Source organism: Haliotis rufescens, unplaced genomic scaffold, assembly GCF_023055435.1.
Source record: "Haliotis rufescens isolate VD_foot unplaced genomic scaffold, xgHalRufe1.0.p SCAF_22, whole genome shotgun sequence".
NCBI lineage: Eukaryota > Metazoa > Mollusca > Gastropoda > Lepetellida > Haliotidae > Haliotis > Haliotis rufescens.
In genome coordinates this window covers 8,968,466-8,989,261 of record NW_025963913.1, presented here as the reverse complement: position 1 = coordinate 8,989,261, position 20,796 = coordinate 8,968,466, and the positions used below count along the sequence as shown (strand labels likewise).

Genomic DNA, 20,796 nt, shown 5'->3' with positions numbered 1-20,796 from the left:
TGAACATCTTGAAGTTGAATACGACATGCATACAGGTTTGTCTGTTTGTCCACGCCTAGTTGAAGTTGGAAAACATGGGAAGTTATCCAGAATACCAGTTCGATGCTGCAACCTGTCTGCAAGAGTCATCACCATCCGTCCAAAGACCAGACTCTGTCAACTCCACCAAGTCCGTGTCATTACACAAGTGCCCCTGTATGTATCTGCTAATAAGACGAATCATGTATCAGAGGACACAACAGATACTTCTTCTCAGCACTGCAAATCAAGGATTGATCTCTCTGACAGCCATCTTGATGACCCACAGAAGCAAGTAGTCTCTGACATGCTACAGCGTTGGGATTGCATCATGTCTTCAGATATCACAGACTTAGGTTGTTGCAACACTGTGAAGCATGGAATCAGGTTGACAGATGATACTCCTTTCAAGCAGCCACATCGAAGAATCCCTCCTGGATTATTTGAAGAAGTAAGGGAACACCTACATGAGATGATAGCATGTGGAGCCATTAGAGAATCTCACAGTCCCTACTCATCTAATGTGGTGTTAGTCCGCAAACAGGATAACAGTCTACGTTTCTGTCTTGACATGAGATTGTTGAATTCAAGAACAGTTCGGGATTCCTACTCAATTCCAAGAATTGATGAAACCTTAGATTGTCTGTCTGGATCGAGATGGTTCTCCAAGTTGGACTTGCGCTCTGGATACTGGCAAGTTGAGCTTGAGGAAAAGGACAAGGAGAAAACTGCATTTTCCGTTGGACCATTAGGTTTTTATGAATGTAATAGAATGCCATTCGGTCTAACCAACGCTCCAGCAACATTTCAAAGGCTCATGGAGAAATGCATGGGAGATTTAAATCTAAGAGAATGTCTCATCTACCTTGATGACATCATCATCTTCTCAAGCACAATTGACGAGCACTTGGAAAGACTGGAAGCAGTATTTCAAAGACTCAGAAATAACGGACTAAAGCTAAAACCATCTAAATGTCAGCTTTTCAGAAAAAGGGTGAAGTATCTTGGTCACATTGTATCTGTTAATGGAATCGAGACTGATCCAGAGAAGATTAGTGCTCTGAAGACCTGGCCAGTACCACAGAATACAGAAGATGTTCGCAAATTCCTAGGATTTACTGGGTACTACAGGCGATTTGTGAAGGATTTTGCCAAGATCACTAAGCCACTCAATGATTTGCTCGTAGGACAACCCAAGAAGAAGAGCAGGCGACCTACAAAAGTGATCAACAATTGGATCTGGTCAGGAGAACAGCAAGCAGCATTTGATACTCTCATCCATCATTTAACGCAACCACCGATACTCGCCTATGCTGATTATTCCCTGCCTTTTGAGGTACACACAGATGCAAGCGGAGCTGGACTTGGAGCAGTTCTTTATCAGAAGCAACAAGGATGTTTGAGGGTTGTAGCCTATGCCAGTAGAGCTCTACGGAAGAGTGAGAAGAATTACCCAGCTCACAAACTGGAATTCCTGGCACTCAAGTGGGCAGTAACTGACAAGTTCCACGAATATCTCTATGGAAACAAGTTTGAAGTGAAGACGGATAATAATCCTTTGACATATGTCCTCACTACTGCTAAACTTGATGCCACTGGACATCGCTGGCTAGCAGCACTTTCAGCATATGATTTCAAGATCATTTATCGCCAGGGAAACAAGAACCAAGATGCAGATGGATTGTCCAGACGGCATAATCATGGAGCTGATTTAACCAAACTGGATGTTCCAAGTATCAAGGCCATCTGTCAAGTTCACCAGGCGATAGGTACTCGTGCTGAAAGTCTCACCTTTCATGAGGAGGCCATATATCCAGAGGAACCATCCCTGCCTTTAGCCTCGAAAGAACACAACTGGAGGAAAGAACAATCACTGGATAAAACTGTTGCTCGGCTGATATCACTTTTGAACCTAGGACACAAGCCAACAGCACGCCAACGTTCTCTTGAAGATCAATCCGTCAGGAAACTCCTTCTGGAATGGGACAAGTTTCTTCTAAACAAAGGAGTTCTCTATCGAAGTGTGAACAGTTGTGATGGAGTTGTACATCAAATTGTGTTACCAACCATACACACGGAAACAGTTCTCAAGGCCATCCATGATAATTCAGGACATCAAGGCAGAGACCGTACTCTCGACTTAATTCGAAACAGGTTCTTCTGGACTGGCATGAATGAAGATGTAGAGAGATACATTCGTAAATGTGGAAACTGCATCAGACGAAAATCACCTGTAACAAGGAAATCAGCTGAGCTAGTCAACATTCAGACAACCCAACCAATGGAACTAGTGTGCATGGACTACTTGCAATTGGAGGAATCAAAAGGTGGATTTGGGAACATTCTTGTGATCACAGATCATTTTACAAGATATGCTATTGCCATACCAACCAAGAATCAATCCGCCAAGACAACAGCAAGAGTTCTTTTTGATAATTTCCTTGTGCACTATGGATTTCCAGCCAAACTTCACAGCGACCAAGGGAGAAACTTTGTAGGCAATATCATCAAGGAGTTATGTCAACTGACAGGAATTCGGAAGACTCGAACCACACCATATCATCCCCAAGGAAACGGAATGTGTGAGAGATTCAACCAGACTCTTCTGAACATGTTGGGAACCCTTGAAGAAGATAAGAAAACTGACTGGAAGACTTATGTTTCTCCACTGGTTCACGCCTACAATGCCACAAAGCATGAGAGTACAGGATACTCACCTTTCTACCTTATGTTTGGTCGACATCCACGCCTGCCTGTTGATGCTTTCCTTGGAGTCAAGAAGATTGGTGATGACCACACTACCACGACTGAATATATCAACAAATTGAGAAAGAGATTAAACTTTGCTTATGAAAGTGCATCACGTGAAGCCCAAAGAGCTGGTCAACGTCATAAGAAAAGATATGATGCCAAAGTGCGTGCCTCAACTCTCCAACCTGGTGACCGTGTCCTTGTTCGTCTTGTAGGACTTACTGGGAAACACAAGTTTGCTGATAAGTGGGGACGGGATGTGTTCCAAGTTGTAAACCAACCAAATAAGGACATCCCAGTATTCACCCTGCAACAGGAAGATGGCAAAGGACTGAAGAAGACACTTCATCGGAACATGCTCCTGCCACTTGTGTCAATACCAGCGGAACCAGTGTTTGGACATCAGAAAAACAATGAAAGAAAGGCAGGGACGAAGAAATCTGTATCCTTGAAGGTGAAAGAATACCAAGAACTCATGGAGTCAGAAGACGAAAATGCCGAGGAAGTATTTGTATTGTTACCAGATCCGATTAGTCCACCAGTGTCTCAGGTTACTGGATCCAATGGAACTAACTTTGGTCGAGATCTAGAAGAAAGAACTGAAGCTAATAGAGAGGAATCCATGGAAACAGTAGGAACTGTGATTGAGCTTGAAGACTCATTTCCTGCTGACACGTCTCCTGGACCACCATCTAACAGTTCTCCAACACGCTATACTTCCAGCCCTCCTGAACAGTCATCTGCTTCAGCGGAAGAGGAGCCCGGTACAACGTCTGCTCATGACGAGGATGTAGTTGCAGACTCCACTGATCATGTGTCAGAACGGAATTCTGATATGGGGAGGCCTACCGTAACAGAGCTCCTCCGTTTTGGCTCAGAAATGGCGATTGGGTAACTGACTACAGTATTCTTGCCAAATCATCTGTTTCCTCTGATAAAGATGTTTTCCTTTCTGAGGATACATCATCGGCCGCTGGTATCTCTGAATCGTTTGAGGTTTTTGTATAGTTGTGTTGTTAACTTTCAAAGTTGTGGACTCATAATGTGTGTAAGTAGTTGTATAAAGGTTTCACTTTTCTCTGTTTGGATGCTTCAGCGCATTTTAATGTTGAGGACAACATTTCTCAAAGGGGGGGAAGGTGTCGCCGGATTTATTAGTTGCCAAGAGTTATCTCTTTTTCATTTTACGGACGCTTCATCTCTCAATCTTACTCCTGGTTGTCTTACCATCAGTATCTCGTGCTAATACCTGGGGTGTGACGTGGACACTTTCAAATGCCACTTCATGTCACGCCATTGTCGAGGGAAGACATTCTTTCTTCCTCGACACATCAATTCATGTTGATGTAATTTATATATTTTTACAGGTATGTACCCGTGTCTATCTACTTTCTTTATGGAAATCTAGTCAATAGAATAGGTAACGCGATTGTAGAAACTAAATAATTAATGTTGTAAATTGTGAATATCATACTCGGTCTAAAGGCATCGCGTTGCACGAGATTACTAATTCAAACACTAAGTTTAAAGCACCATCCTGTAAGTAAGATTGTGAGTGAAAGATCTGGTTCAGTTCCATTTGTTTATCATGTATATATATTTTATTATTACATGAAAGATCATAAAAATGTTACTTTGTTTATAATGTGGTGACGTCACACATAACGTGTGCCGCCGAAATCATTTATTGCTGCATTTATAGTATATAAAGTAACAGCGTTTGAATATTATATTGTGCCATGCTATGCAACGTAATAAAATGGACTTCATGTCACGCCATTGTCGAGGGAAGACATTCTTTCTTCCTCGACACATCAATTCATGTTGATGTAATTTATATATTTTTACAGGTAATAAATCCTTTTATACCTCATCCGCACCGCCTCAGTTCCCTCGATTACATCGTTGGCAGAACCCGCGACAAATCCAAAGAAAGGTATGAATGCATTTGCTATCAGGACCTGTTTGAAAGCATCCGAAATGTCAAGTTTACACAGTTTGGTGCCATGGCCTTCATTGGAGGTGATAGCGATAGTGTGGTCAATTGTGACATATGAAAGAGAACACTGATCTTTGTCGATGAGCTCATTGATGCTGAGTATTTCCTGTTTGTCGTGGAGCGCTGACAGGTTGAGAATGAGTCTCATCTTCTGGCTGTATTTACCTATGGCCAACCCAAGGGGACTCACCTTGTATACATGATATGGCACTGTTGAAAATGGACCTGCAACATAATCCTTTGTAACTTCAGATTTGACGAGAAGTGACACTGCAGCCTGGTCTTTTCTAGCAATGTAATTGTTGTTGCACTCTATGGAGGTTGTGGGTAGTGGATGAATTAAAGGGTTGAAGCCGTATCTTAGACCATTAATCAAATAGTTGGTGAACTGGATATCCGGATGAAGAGCCAGTTCAAATTGTAACCGGGCATTGTTAATAGGGGTGAATGGAGATGATACAGGCAGTTTCCATGGGTACGGCGGATTTGTTACAGGTGGTATCCAGCCAAACCTTCTTTCTCTTGTCGCTACAGTTGTTTTTCCCATGGCTTGGCTCCTTTCAGGTTAAGCAGACATGCTCAAACAGACAGTTTCTTCTGACGCAACCTTGGTCGTTGAAATTGTTGCAAATTTCTTTGCCATTGAACCTGACCTTGGGACGTCCCCTGATGTTAGCCTTGTCTTGTCGATATCCTTGTTGTCTATCAGAGACTGGTGTGTTGTACCGCCGTGGTTTGTACTCGTAGCAATGGTCTCTATCGTGTGTCACACTATGGCAAATTTGGCACGACCTTGAGGTTCTTGTAGAGCCCCAAGTGAGAATCTGTTGATCAGGCATATCCCACCTGATTGGTTGACCTTTCTTGGCATATGAGGCCACGCGAGAAGCAAACAGTTTATGGTAATCATAGTGGTTGCTTTTTCCTGGGAATTGCTGAGCCAGATTATGACTGTCCTTTCGTGAGCGTCCAACTGGCACCTGAGTTCATTGTTGTTTTCACAATAAATGTTCTTGAATGTGGTGAAAGCCACAATGAAATCTGGTAACAACAAGGTTCTTGATAAGTTGCCATTTGGGCTCTTTTGACTGAATCCCTTTTCGCCATAGTCTATATCTTGTAATGGGAGAGCTAGATTCACCTATTTATCGGCTTTGATCTTGTCCTTGATCGCTTCTGGCACTGTGTCTATCGGGGACAGGCTGTCTGAAGGCACCGCTTGATGCATCTGGTGTGCAGTTCTGTTTACATTCTCTTGACACATGGCACAGATAAACTCCTTCAACTCCCTCACCTCGTCTCTCAGGTTTCTGTCCGCCATGTTGGATACCGGAACTTCCGTCTGGTTACAGTCAGGTCGAAGATGGGATGCAGATTGTCGTTAACATTGAGAAGTGTAGCTGGAGTGTTGATCCTTACTCCTGTCATGCATTCTCTGGCGAAGTCGTCTGGAGTCTAGAATGCATCAGTCTGTCCCTCCGCTGCCTGTGTCTGCAGAATGTCGTTCCTAGTTGGCCTGTTGTTGTCACTGGGGTTGTCTATCAGCCGGCCACTAGCTACGTTTTCCTTGTACAGCTGTAGCAAGAATTTTCTAGACCACGCAGCCGGAACTTTCATCCCCAGTTGTTCGAGTCTGTTTCTGAGGTCTGTAGCTGTCAGATACGGTGGGTTGGTGGCGTGAGACTGGTGAGGTGTACGAGGGGGTGGTCCGCCATCTTGGTTGTTTACATCGGATGTTATGGAAGGTAGGTTAACGCTTTTGGTCCGACCAAATTTCCTTGTGTGTGCAACACGATTCCTCTTTGGATCCAACATTGTCAACACGAAGCTCTCCTGGTGAAGAATGATACTGGATGGCGTATTCAGTGGTGGATTCGAGAGAGATTTTGAGAGCATTACGCCATGACAATAGAATTGACAAGGAAGACAAAGCAAAATCTTTGGGGTTAAATAGTCTCGAGCATGACGTTTCTGAGTATGCGTAGCTGATAAATTAATGCATTGTGGGATATGAAGAGAGTAACCTTATACATAACAGAAAAGCATGGCTAATGATGTGACGTGAAATAAAATATTAGAAGTGAGGGTAGGTTAATGTATGACATAAGCATGTACATGCTAGTGAAGAGTATAACCATGGTGAGGAAATAACAGGGTATAATAGACTGGATAAAGAAGTACACGTATGGATAAGTAGGTAATGATACTTGTCGATATGGCTAGAGTAATTTTCTTTGTCCCTGCACAAACTAAAATAATAAATTACCATCGAAGGACTCTGCGGGATAGCTGATCCTCTCAACACACTGCACATTAACTCGATGCAATGGTCGTTCCGAAAGTCTGGGCCGATTTGATAAGGCACTTCGCTTGGTTGACACTCATTTCTGTACCATCCAGCAGTACAGAACCATCAACAATTCAACACCGACATTGAGATTATGTCCCACATCCTTGGCACATTTTAGAAAAGTGTGGAATGCATTGTTTTCATCATGAGTCTTGACATGCTTCACAAGAGGATCATCAGACAAATAAATGTGTGCAAAAGTCCACAGAACAATTCTGTCATGAAGAACCTCCACAAACCACACCCTCTCATCATAATTGGTAAATATAAACGATTGAGGGAAGAGCGAGGGTTGTGGGATCTATTGTCTGATATGATTCTTTGTGTGAGGGTGTCAATACCCCGAATTTCTTGTTTCGTCTAATCAACAACACCAAAAGATTATTATTATTATTATTTGTTCCGGAAATACCTCAAGAACAAGAGAACAGGTCTCCTTAAGGTCTCCAAGAGTCTGAAGCAGTTACCACAAAAATCTCAAAGCTCTAAGCTCTAATGACTTCCAAAGTCATGTAGCAGTGGAATCAGATGCCTATCAATTTAGCCATTTTTCTTAGTACATCTCCGACCAAATCTCTAAAACTACCCAAGCAAAGGCTTCCAAACTTTGTCTCCATGCAATTTACCACAATAAGTATTCGCCAAATTTTGATATGTCTCTTGCTGGCCACCATAATCAATGCTACACCTGTCCAAAAGTTGCCTAAAAGTTTTTGCATGACATCGTGAATGTTTTGCATGGAATGTCATGTGAACTAGTTTCAGACATTTACTTTATTTATTGACAATGGATGCTGAACAAGTTCTGTTCTTGATCATATGTCAAAAGTCATGTAATGTGGCAGCCTTTTTTTATTTTATGTGGAGGTAGTATTTGTTATTTTGGTAGGGTACACATCTTTCGCTTTCCTCTGAATCGAGCAGCAGCAGTACTTTCTACATTTGCAGAGATTGTCTCCATATAACCTACAGCAAAGATTTCTGTTTTTATTTATCTCAATTAGTTGTGGCCACATTGGATTTTACTTCTGATCCAAAGTTTCTCATAAAATTTGCTTAAAAAATTTGTATGTTCATTAGTTTTTCATAGAAATGATTTCTTAAAGGCAATATGTAGCAACAAAATATGTTGCATATTTCTGTACTTAAAATTTTTATATATTTCAAAATTTGCTGCGTTTTATGGCCACATTAGGTTTCTCGTTAGAAAACTTTAGAAAAATGTATCTACACATGTTCTTCATTGAAAACATTGCAAATTGGCATGACACATCAACATTAAACGCTGAACATTTTATGTTCTATGTTGATTGTCAAAAGTGGCATCACTTAGCGGTCATATTGCTATGTGCGTTTGTGTGTGCGTTTGTATTTTTGTTTGTGTGTGTGTTTGTGCAAGCAAGAATTTCGGTTCAGTCCTTGTTTTCTATATAATCAAATGATAAACCATCCAAATGGACCTTCATGTATGTCATAGTGGATAATCCCAATTCCTAGAAGTATCCCATGTAGAGATAACTCAACGACTGGCCTGATTCTTTTGAAATTTTAAATATGCATCTATACTGTTTAGTACCAGACACCAACAAGATACCAAAGCCATAGTCCTTTTGATCAAGGGCAGATAAATTGAAAAGAAGATATATTGTGACCAATTGCTCCAAAACCACTAGTCTAATTACTGTCAAACTTTATATGTGTCAGCTGATTTTAGTGTTTGACATTTTATGTTCTTTGACTTATGTCGATAGTCAAGTGGTTTGGCAGCCAAAGAGGATTAAAGGTTTTCAGTGTGCATTTTACTTTGTTTGTGGATACGTCTTCAAAATCCTAATCCACTAAAGTTACTAGATGAAATGATTCCAAACTTTAAGAATTCTAAGAATTGTCTCCATACTTATTATATTTAGAATTGTCTCCATACTTATTATATTTAGTATGTTTTCCGGTTTAAATATCTTTTTTTTTAACATGAGTTGGGACATTTTATATTCCAACTTGGGAATTTTAATTGACATTTCTTTCAGATTAGGTACCGAATAGTGGCACCTGCACAGGAGTATATCAATCTGTAAATGTGATCCTGTGTGAGTGAGTGAGTGAACTTATATACGTTTAAAGTCATATAACCACTACATTAAAAATATCAGGAAATGTGGTTAAAATGGCACACACACTTACTAAAACACCTTAACAGTGATCTCAGGAGCTTTTCAGTTAAAGGTCCTGGTTGATTAATGGATGGCATATGCCACGTTTCATTGACCTACAGTCAGGACAGGATCAGTTTCTAAGATTATCCTTGACTCTTAACATGACAGAGCACTGTCTCACTACTCGATCCCCTTGACTATCAAGGAAATATGCTTGATATGATATTCTGGAGGTGTCCAAGCAGTACATGCAAATAAGAAAACAAAGCAGGGGCAACAAATTCGGTCTAAACCAAAAAGCATGCCATTTCACACGGGGCTGCTTAGAAAAGAAAGAGAGAAAACATGTTTTCTGGTCAATAAGTCGTCTACTCACCGCCTATTGTCATTTTGTAATCCCTCCGATATGAATCATTCACATACCGCTGCACAAATGATGTCTTTCCTACAGTTGGATCACCAATTATTATCACCTTAAACAACAACTCTGCCATACCTCATTCCATAACAGAAAACATTACCCACCAAAGAATTGTCACTTAATGAAGCACAGTTTTCCTGACGAAGGTTCTCCTCAAATCAATTAATGATGAAGTATAGTTTACATAAATTTGTATTCTCTCAATAACTCAATGCAATATGTCTGACAAATTGATTCTGTGTTGCCAAATAAAGTGCATGTAATCAAATTTGCTGAACGTGAAGATTTCCTGAAGAATAACTCTGCTTTTTAGTTGCACTTGTGACACAGCATCCAAACTTTCTGCAAGTTATGAAGAAACTAGGTAAATCTTCCTCCTTTTATGATCTTGAAAACACTTGGATAGCTTTCCTTCTGTTCAACTTCGATAGCTATCTGTATGACACCTGAAAAAAGATTTTACCATATGTAAATCCAAGAGAAGCCAACACAACCTTATCATTTAGCAAAACATTTTTGTAAAAAGTCTCCTTCAGTAACTTTCATCTCAATAAAGCAAGTTGCATGATTTTCAATGCTGACTGGTCAGTTGAAATGTCATAATGTTTCCCTGTTGAGAACCCGATATGACATCATCCATAGTTTAGGACATCAATTTGAAAAGCATTAAGTCATCAGAATAAGAAGGTGACAAAAGTTTCTCTATAAGGTTGCCATTTCATTTATTTTTTTTCATCATTTTGAAATAAAAATAATAATGAGTAATTATAGAAAAAAGAACTCGAAACTCAGAATTACGGATTATCTGTCCATGTGAATAATAACAAGTGTACTATATTGACAATATTGAATACAAGAGTCATCAGAAAGATGACATATCCCCCCGGCAGCTGTCTGTAAAGTAACCACTAGTAAATTTGCAATTCTGTATGTAATGAGTCAACAGTTGAATGTCCTTTAAGAAGCATACATTGTTTACCCAATGGAGTCTAGGTCCAACTTCTTTCCATAAAAATTGTAAAAAATAAAAATTTGTAAACAAAAATAATATCAAAAGGCACCACTTCAGTATGTGCCTGATAGCTTTGCAAGGTTTTGATAAAATACACTGAATGGTTTTCGAATTCTGCCCCGGAAACGAACCCCATCCCCAATTGAGTCTATGTCCAACTTCATTCCATAAAAATTAAAAAAATAAAAATTAGAAAAATCCCAAAATATCAAAAGGCACCACTTCAGTATGTGCCTGATAGCTTTGCCAAGTTTCGAATTAAATACACTGAATGGTTTTCGAATTCTGCCCCGGAAACGAACCCCATCCCCAATTGAGTCTATGTCCAGCTTCATTCCATAAAAGTTTAAAAAAATAAAAATTAGAAAAATCCCAAAATATCAAAAGGCACCACTTCAGTATGTGCCTGATAGCTTTGCCAAGTTTCGATCAAATACACTGAATGGTTTTCGAATTCTGCCCCGGAAACAAACCCCATACCCAATTGAGTCTTTGTCCAACTTCATTCCATAGAAATTGAAAAAAATAAAAATTAGAAAAATCCCAAAATATCAAAAGGCACCACTTCAGTATGTGCCTGATAGATTTGCCAAGTTTCGATCAAATACACTGAATTGTTTTGGAATTCTACCCAGGAGAAGGCAATGATTACGGACGGACAGACGGTCAGACGAACAGACGGACGGACAGACAGACTGGCTGATCGCTATATCCCCCCGCATTATATGCCGGGGGGATAATAATGAATATGTACTACATAAATAATGATGACTAATGGGTAAATATACTGAACAAAAAAAGTTCCTGTGACACTGAAAAAGATTTAATGCAAAGTTATGTTTTTTACCAAATCTGAAACAATTTCGGTTTGCAACAGATAAAAGACTCCTGTAAGTGTTCAAATGGTTTAATTTGCCATACTGACTTCAGAAAATGTATGATTTCATAAAAAAAATAAACATGCCAAAATGTCAATTTACAAATCAAAAGCGTGTGCATCCACCTCTGGTTGCGATGCAAGCAACACATCTTCGTCTCATGGAATGGACCAGGCGTCACACAAAGTCCTGTGGGATATCTGTCCATATCTGCTGGAGCATGTTTCAAAGTTCCTGGAGTGTCTGTGGAACACGTGGTTGAGATCGAAGGCGCCGATCCATCTCATCCCACATGTGCTTGATTGGTGAGAGATCAGGGGAGTGAGCCGGCCAGGGGATGACATTCACGTTGTTTTGTTGAAGAGAATACTGAACAAGTTGAGCAATATGAGGCCGGGCGTTGTCATGTTGAAAGGTAATGCCCGGGCCATGACGATGCAAAAACGGTAGAACAACAGGGCCGATGATCTCATCGTGGTAGCACTGTCCATTGAGATTCCCCTCTACCACTATCAGACGGGTCCTCTGTCTTGCTGTAATCCTACCCCATACCATAACGCTGCCGCCCCTGAACCGATCTTCTTCCATGACACAATGATTGATGTAACGTTCACCTCGACGTTGGTACTCTCGAATCCGTCCATCGTTGTGGCTGAGGTAAAAATGAGACTCATCAGTGAATAGAACTTGTCCCCACTGCATGGCCGTCCAGCGTAGACGCTGTCTGCACCACTGTAGACGTGCTTGACAGTTGTTTCCTGTCAAAATGGGACGTCTGGCGGGTCTTCTGGCGACAATTCCTGCACATCTGAGGCAACGACATACGGATTGAGAAGATATTTGTCGAAGGCCAGGGATGCTTCTTGCAGTCACTGTTGCTGGCTGGAATCGATTTCGTAGGTGTGTTGTTCGAATCCAGTTGTCTTGTCGATTATTGGTTACGCGTGGCCTGCCACTCCAAGGATGGTCTCTGACTGCATTCGTCTGTTGCCAACGTTGCCATAAACACCAAATGGTGTTTCTGTGGACATTAAATTGTCTTACATCATGTTGACTCGATCCTGCTTCAAGCATACCAATGGCTCACAGAAACTCATTTTCGGACAGGCGTGGCATTTCGTAATGTTGAATAATTTTTCTGAGTGGTTGTTGTCAGCACGATGCTAAACAATGCATATGGAATCCCGTTAACCCACGTTTTTATACCCATTCTTGGGTAGTGAAATGCATTGGGCTTGCATAAAAGTCAACTTTTGCATGGAATGCATGCTTTTCTGTAGCTGTTGCGCTTTTGTGACTTGATTCGAGACATGTACAACAATACTGAAAACCAAACTTTACTTGTTTGAAAAATACACTAAAATATTGGTGTCACAGGAACTTTTGTTGTTGCGTATATAAACATTTCAACAGGTGATCTCATTAAAATCAAATCTTAGTGCTTGCTACCACCATACAATGATCTGATGACATCCCACTACATAACATAACAACATTTCAGAACATGGATTACAAGATCACAAAAGTGAAAGTCCACATGTGTTTTCTAATCATGCAACCTCAAAAAGGTTAACATGAAACATTCTGAGCTAATCTACGTATATACTTGCCTCAATGGGATAAACATGTACAACAGAAGGGACTTTCCAAAGCCCAAGGGAAGTACTGCCATAAAATCTCAGTCACCTACTGGATATTCCAGTATTTTCTTTTGTTTAGTTTTCAATTTTGAATTGAGAACTTTGTCAAAATATATTTCAAAGTATAGTCTCGTATGGACTTCTACATTTTTTAACTAGTGCAATAAAACTCCTTTCTGATTGGCTAATGTAGACTTCCTGTTAGTCATTTCACTGATCAGTCAAAATTCACTTGTCAAGCTGTGAGAATGTATTTGAGAGTGGTCAAGAGCATGGTCAAAACACAAGGTTAAATCAATGTCAAAACTTCAAATACATTTGGTTGTGTTGAGCCCAACTACAAATTACATATTCATGAAATTTCACTTCATTTAGTAATACTAACAGAATTGCCAAGTATTAGCTGAAACAGTTCTTCTCAATGAGGCTGCCATGGTGGCTATATTGAAAATAAAAAAATGAACCTTTCAATACTTTCAAGCATCATTGTTGGAATAAACATACACAGTCTCATTGACCTCACCATTTCTGAGGTGAAGATATTTACAGAGGACACTGGTGACCTTCAGAAAAACACCTTTTCCTTTTACAAGGGGTTGGTGAAAAGTTCTGAGCCTACTGATGAAGGGTGTATGGTACACCCTAAACAGTTTGAATGTGTCAGTACAGTACTTTCCATGCTGACAGGCTGCATTGGAACCTCAAACAGAACCAGGCAGCACAGTGACTAGGTATTCTCTGTTGATGAAAATTGACAAAATCGGCTGCCATGCTATCATCAAGTGTCTCCACCTGGAACTCCAAAAGCCATGCATGTGGACATTGTGTCAAGTTTACAGGATGATGCACAGGGATGTATCTGGACCTGATCAGATGCCGATATATGGCCCCAAGTCTGTTGCTAATGACAGCAAAAATTTAAATTTTGCATTAAAAATCCTCCACCTCCTCAGAATTTACAAATATATGATAGTTAAAATAATCAACTTATGAACAATATCACAATATCTTCCCAATTTGCCTGCCAAGAACACTTAGTTTGGAATCCTAGATAAATCCCTGGATGCACCTTCCTTTGCCACTGTTAAGATATCAGCAGTGAAGTATAAGAGGGGAAGACAGAGTCTCGAAAATGATCCAAGATCAGGAAGTCCTCTAAATACCACCACTGGGGAAAGCATTGATATAAGACATGACATGGTTATGGATGATTGATGACTAATCACATGGTTTACAGCCAACAGAGTAGGCATCTCTTATGAGTCTGAACATTCTGAGGAACGACAAGGGCTTCGGCACGCTGGGTTCAAAGGTTTCATTTTGCTCGTGTTCAGAAACACTCAAGGTTCATCATTATTTATATTATATATCTTAACATCCATGGGCACAGGGCTTAAGCAATGAAATGACGAAGAAGTGTCTCCCTTCTGTCCTAACTCCGCATGAAATTATACAATTAATTAACTTAATGTGACTCTTATCATGACAGATGGGGAACTAAACGTGATTCTCTTCATAATGAACTCAATAAACTATACAAAATACATGATGACCACGAAGGGAGGGATGAATAACTATCTACAGGAGTAAGTACACTCTTTATATCTATAAGGACCATGAATATTGGACCATGTTATATCTATAAGGACCACGAATATTGGACCATGTTATATCTATAAGGACCACGAATATTGGACCATGTTATATCTATAAGGTCCACAGATATTGGTCCATGTTATATCTATAAGGACCACGAATATTGGACCATGTTATATCTATAAGGACCACAGATATTGGACCATGTTATATCTATAAGGACCATGAATATTGGACCATGTTATATCTATAAGGACCATGGATATTGGACCATGTTATATCTATAAAGACCACGAATATTGGTCTACAATAACGAAAAGTAAAGTGCGTCTTGCTCCAACAAACAAAAAGCCTACACTCAAGATTGGAATGCATCATGTGTCAGAATCAAGTTTCTGCATTTGCAATGAATGCCATGATCTGCCGGAAGTCTTTTCTGAGAAGCATGTGGCGTTTATATGAATTGTTCATGTGACATGAACTGAAACAATGTTTTTTTATTACCGGTACCTCTCCTCAACAGTTGGGTAATACATTGTTTTATTTTCTAACCGCATAGATTTAACAAACGAACCATTTAATCATAACAACTTAAATTTGTTCTCATCCCAGAAATCTTTGATAGGCATTTAGAAGTTGCAAGAACATGAATAGATGACAATTTTTTAAGTATAGCAAATTCTTTTTTCTTCGTCACATTTCAGAGCTACTTCTTGCTCCTTCATCAGGTGAATTCTAAGTGCATAGAGTTAATATGTATATAGATAAATCATGATATGTTTACACAACTCAAGGTGGGATGAATGTACAAAGATAACAATATTATGACAAAGCTAATCCTATCTCATTGATATCTTTGTACATTGTTTCTGAGTAGGAAATGGGGCAGTCAGGTAGCCTAGCGGTTAAAGCATTCTCTCGTCACACCGAAGACCTGGGTGCGATTCCCGACATAGGTACAATGTGTGAAGCCAATTTCTGGTGTTCCCTGCTGTGATATTGCTGGAATATTGCTAAGAGCAGTCTAGAAAATAATACTCACTCACTGATGTTTCAACATGCCGTACATGCTTGCCTTGTCATGAGCTCACTTGATTGTCAGCTGAGCGATGGTAATGGCTATGTAATGGTCATGACTAGGGTCTTCAATTTGATTGCTGCAGTGGCGACATTGAAATCGGATTCCAAGCCCTTGACCAAATCAAGTGTGAGAAAAACAATTCCACAGGTACAGAAGCTCACCTCTATTCAAAGTAATACACTGAGTGTGAATGTCTAGAAATAGCTATTTGTATTAAAATAAAAGACTATTTGACACAATGTGTTTATGATTTTTTTAAAGTTCTCAGAAACATTTTATGATACAATTTTATGAATTCATACTTGGTTAACCTATTTGACAGAATACCTAATGACTACTAAGTCATATTCCAGTTAATTGTGTCTACAATCTATGATTCTAGTCACATTCAAGTAAAGAGGTTTTTCCACGCCTGCTTGGCAGAAGACTTCATCTGTTAGCCTTCTGTGAGATGGATCCAGAGAATGATTACCCTGATGGTAAAAAGAAATTCTGACGTAGCAAAGTGGTTTTTAACTAACAATTCAAGTGAGTGGAGTTTAACTGTATTTTCATTCAGCTAAACTACGGCTGTAAAGATACAACCATGGTTTAATACTGGATAATCTATTGTTCAAAACTGCTTTAATCCAAATATTTCACAGACCGATTTCTTATCATGATAATAGTGGTGCCAGATAATGACACTATATAATTATGTGCACAGCAAACCAGCAAACTTAGTGTGACTGGAAATTAACAATACTCGTCTTGATAAACAGCAATTTGACATTATCAGTGGTGAAACAACCTTGTTAACATGCACTAATTAGTTTGATACACATATGATGTATCTGATGTATGAATGTTGGTGAACATCATAATTAACATATCCTTATGACAGTAAGGAGTTACAACAAATATTTTGGGAATTGTATGGGAAGACTCTAGATAAAACCTTGAACTACATCAAATTATTGGTTTCTTGTCTGCAGTCACAGATGTAATACCCAAGGATTTCAAAAAAAAAATTTGAACTTGGGGAAATGTTCTGCACACACTTCAGCCAGCTTAAATGCATGCGCATGGACTTTTTCTTTTTTTCTTTCTTTTTTGGACTCTTTGTACTTTTTTCTCCCCTGGCATTTCTTTGTCTGTATTGAAATTACTACCCAGGGTCTGCTCTTTCTACAGATGCTGCTGTCAGGGGCAATCAAAATTAGTCTTGAAGGATGAGGGGTTACTGATAGTTAAAAACACTGAAAGGGTTGAATATTTCATAACTTCAAATGGCTAAAAAGTAATTATTTTGGTAGTTTTGATGTACTTTAGTGACACTGTTGAATGCACATTTCCAGCAGCTTTCCATATATCTATAACATATGGAAGGTATGCCTTCCAAAAGGGGTCATATGACCAGCACGTAATGCATTATGGTAGGAAATCACGTTGGAACAAGCTTTGGACGTGCAGAGGACATATGCAATATGTAATGATCATAATTATGTATATAACATATCAACTTTATATCACTGTTAAAAATTTAAAAACATGCAAATTTTTATATTTGTATGTTAATGTCTATAGCATTACGTCACACCTACATGTATTTATACCAAAAGATGATATAAGATAGTACTTGTTGTTACCCTGCCTACAGCAGTAAGTCCCATGTACATGTAGACATGTGATTTAATTCTCTGGCCATGTCATACCAAAAGATGATACAAGATAGTACTTGTTGTTACCCTGCCTACAGCAGTAAGTCCCACGTACATGTAGATATGTGATTTAATTCTCTGGCCATGTCATACCAAAAGATGATACAAGATAGTATTTGTTGTTACCCTGCCTATAGATGAGTTGCAGATCCGCAATGACTCAGTATTAACCATAGTATCCCACGCGCAGAACTGGAACTTCTGAGCATGCGTACTTCGCTGTGCGGCAAAAACACACGGAAGTGCCCTACGTTTTTTCAGCCACAAATCAACATCACACCAGCAATTATATTGTATCATTTCTCCGTACCAAATGCCTGCCAGTTGCTGCGCTATCGACTGCAGTAATCGTGGGGGTGGGAAAAATCACCATAAGTTCTTTCGAATTCCGAAAGAGGAAGATGTTCGTAAGAAATGGATTTTTGCCATTCGCCGCAAAGACTGGATACCAACCGAATATTCACGCATTTGCAACAAGCATTTTCAGAGAAGTATGGCAATATATATTTTATCTTTTGACTTGCTGGTACATTCTTTTCGTCATCTAAAAGGTAGATATTTTCATAAAATGAAGGTCTGGTAACAAAATTTATTTTGTCATGACCTAGATCATATGACACATAGGCGTTCAAACTGACCTGAAGGGAAGTAACTCCAAAGCTGGTATCTCATAAACATCTTTGCTAGCTGGGCCCGTGGCTACGGTAGAGTGTTAGGAACTGAAGAACATTATGTATAATTGTATTTAACTTATGCTTGTTATGACGCAGCTTTAATTACATATAATCAATTCTTTTATTAACACTAACAACAACGACCTACTGTTTTTGGTTGCCTAATAGATCAAGGTTGGGTAAATGGATTTTTATATTGATCTACCTGGTATTTTAGAATAAAATGTACGTTTGTCTTAAGACTTTCTTATAAATTGTGCATTTTCTTTTACTAACAAAGGTCGTCCCTCAAAGGATCCAAATGATGTGGACTTTGTGCCAAGTCTGTTTTCCTTCAAAACAGAGAATGCTGCTACCACAACAGAGAATAAACAGACAGAACCGTTTGAAAGAGAGGCAAGAGAACGTTCAGCGCAGTGTAGCTGCATCAGCTCTTCTGTCTATTGCTAGTGTAAGTTCTCACTGATGTATTACTTTCATGGAATACCATATGCCTTTTAGTTTAGTGTAAGTAACATTAAACTTTACATACCATAGTAATCTTCCAGGGTGGGGCCTTGTGCTTTTAGCTTCTAAATTTGAAAAAAGCCAACATTTTCAAATATAATATATGGGATATTTTAACATTGTGCTGTACGGGCCAGTGTGGTTGTACCTCTGGTTATTTGAAATTTTCACAGAAAATTCCTAGAGTGAACCCTGATCTTCTCACAGTTACTTGTTTTCTTGAACATGTTGAATATAATTTTGTACTGTTTAAATTAAAAATACACATATTATGTTAAAATAATACAATTGTAAATTATGTTGTTTTTGTCAACAAATATTTGATTGTAAAAGACAGTATGTGTATCACAAAAGAGTTTGATAATGTGCATAATTACAAAGCATGTCTGTGCTAAGTTGTAAAGACTTATATTGTTTCTGCAGATTGATGGTGATAACAGCCCTGTCAGTGCGAGTGTCCAGACTGATCCAATGATGACAGCTCGATCTTGCTACCCTGCATCATCGCAGACTAACATACAGAATCGTGAGATGGAAGACATGCTTTCCTGGAAAGAATATGCCTTGCGACTTGAGATGACCAACCGTGTCCAGGAGAAGTACATCAGCACATTGGAAAAGCAAGTTGACCTCACACAGACCCTAGTTCAGTCCTTACAAGTTGACACATGTAAATTGAAGAAAACAGTATCAGAACTTAAAGTGGAAAATACCAGAGAATGCTGCATGAAGAACATTAAAAAAACTAATGACAAACAGTTATCATTTTATACAGGTCTACAGAATGTTAGTGTATTTATGGACATTTGCAGCGAGACTTCTCATCATGTCAATAGGAAGAAGAACAAGCTTTCTGCTGAGGATGAACTCCTCCTATCTCTGATGAAATTGAGGAAGAATTTATGCATGCAGGACTTGGCATAAAGGTTTGGTATATCGAAGTCATCGGCTACGAGGATCTTTCACGCATGGCTTGATGTACTGTACATCCACCTTGGAAGTCTAGTGAAGTGGCCTGATACTATTGAAATGCACCTACCCAAGTGTTTCCGCAACAAGATTTTCAGAAGAGTAAGATGCATCATTGACTGTACAGAAATCTCCATCGAGAGAGCCAGTTACATTCTTGGCATAGTACATTTTAAAAGTATGGTGTGTATTTGTACATGTATACATGTAGGCAGTAATTATTATATAACTAAAAGTGGTATACATTTCTACAGGTGATGTTGTTCTGGCTGACAGGGGCTTTTTCATCGACACTGAATTAGCAACTCAAGGGGCACAGCTTATGGTACCAGCATACACAAAAGGCAAGAACCAGCTCTCAAGACAAGAAGTTGAAACATCCAGAGTATATTCCAATGTGCGGATACATGTAGAGCGAGTGATTAACCGTTTGAAAGACTGGGGTGTGATGAAAGGTCCTCTCCCTATCACGTTTGTCAAGAAAGCGAACACTACAGCAGAGACCACTGTTGGAATGATGGTCCAAGTATGTGCAGCTCTTGTGAACCTGTGTCCTCCAATACTAGAATAGTGGTCTACATGGTATACCTGATGTATATAACATAAGAATTGGTAATGAAGTTGTGCTGAGTAGTGGACAACTTAATTGATCCTAGTACTATTGCTATGTTCAATATCCTTGTTCTGCTAAGTTAATTTTGAACAAGTAGATTTTAAATTACCGGTACACGGTAAACACTTTTTGATACAAAAAAAAAGGAACTGTTGATGTTATCAAGATTTATTCATGTACAGATATATTCAGCTTTTTGTCTTAAAAATTTACATATCATGACAGGTGAATTATATACGCACTGAAGCACATGTGAGTGAGTGAGATAAAATTTAACGTCGCATCAGCATTATTCCAGCCAGCCATATAGCAACTGAAGCACATGTAATATGTGTGGCGTCTCCTTAGGCAAGTGACTTTGTTTGAAATGTGCCTCTCTTCATATAGCAGTGAATGGTTACCCGGTACGATGAGATGGCAATGGTGGTTGTTTA

At 39.2% G+C, this 20,796-nt stretch overlaps 2 protein-coding genes across 7 annotated transcripts in view; one reads left to right on the top strand and one right to left on the bottom strand.

Moving 5' to 3' along the window:
* The window catches only part of LOC124114450 (ras-related protein Rab-7L1-like), a 213,495-nt gene that overhangs the window by 132,660 nt on the left and 60,039 nt on the right, over window positions 1-20,796 (bottom strand). For all 6 annotated transcript variants that reach the window (XM_048401492.1, XM_048401493.1, XM_048401496.1 and 3 more), the window contains exon 2: window positions 9,648-10,138. In XM_048401492.1, coding sequence (XP_048257449.1) covers window positions 9,648-9,765 — 118 coding nt within the window. In that variant the 5' untranslated portion in view covers window positions 9,766-10,138. The remainder of the gene's footprint in view (window positions 1-9,647; window positions 10,139-20,796) is intronic.
* LOC125383248 (THAP domain-containing protein 1-like) lies at window positions 17,913-18,865 on the top strand. Its single transcript, XM_048401571.1, is given in 3 exon segments — window positions 17,913-18,090; window positions 18,554-18,602; window positions 18,604-18,865. Coding segments are annotated over 3 exon segments (363 nt in total). The 3' UTR covers window positions 18,740-18,865.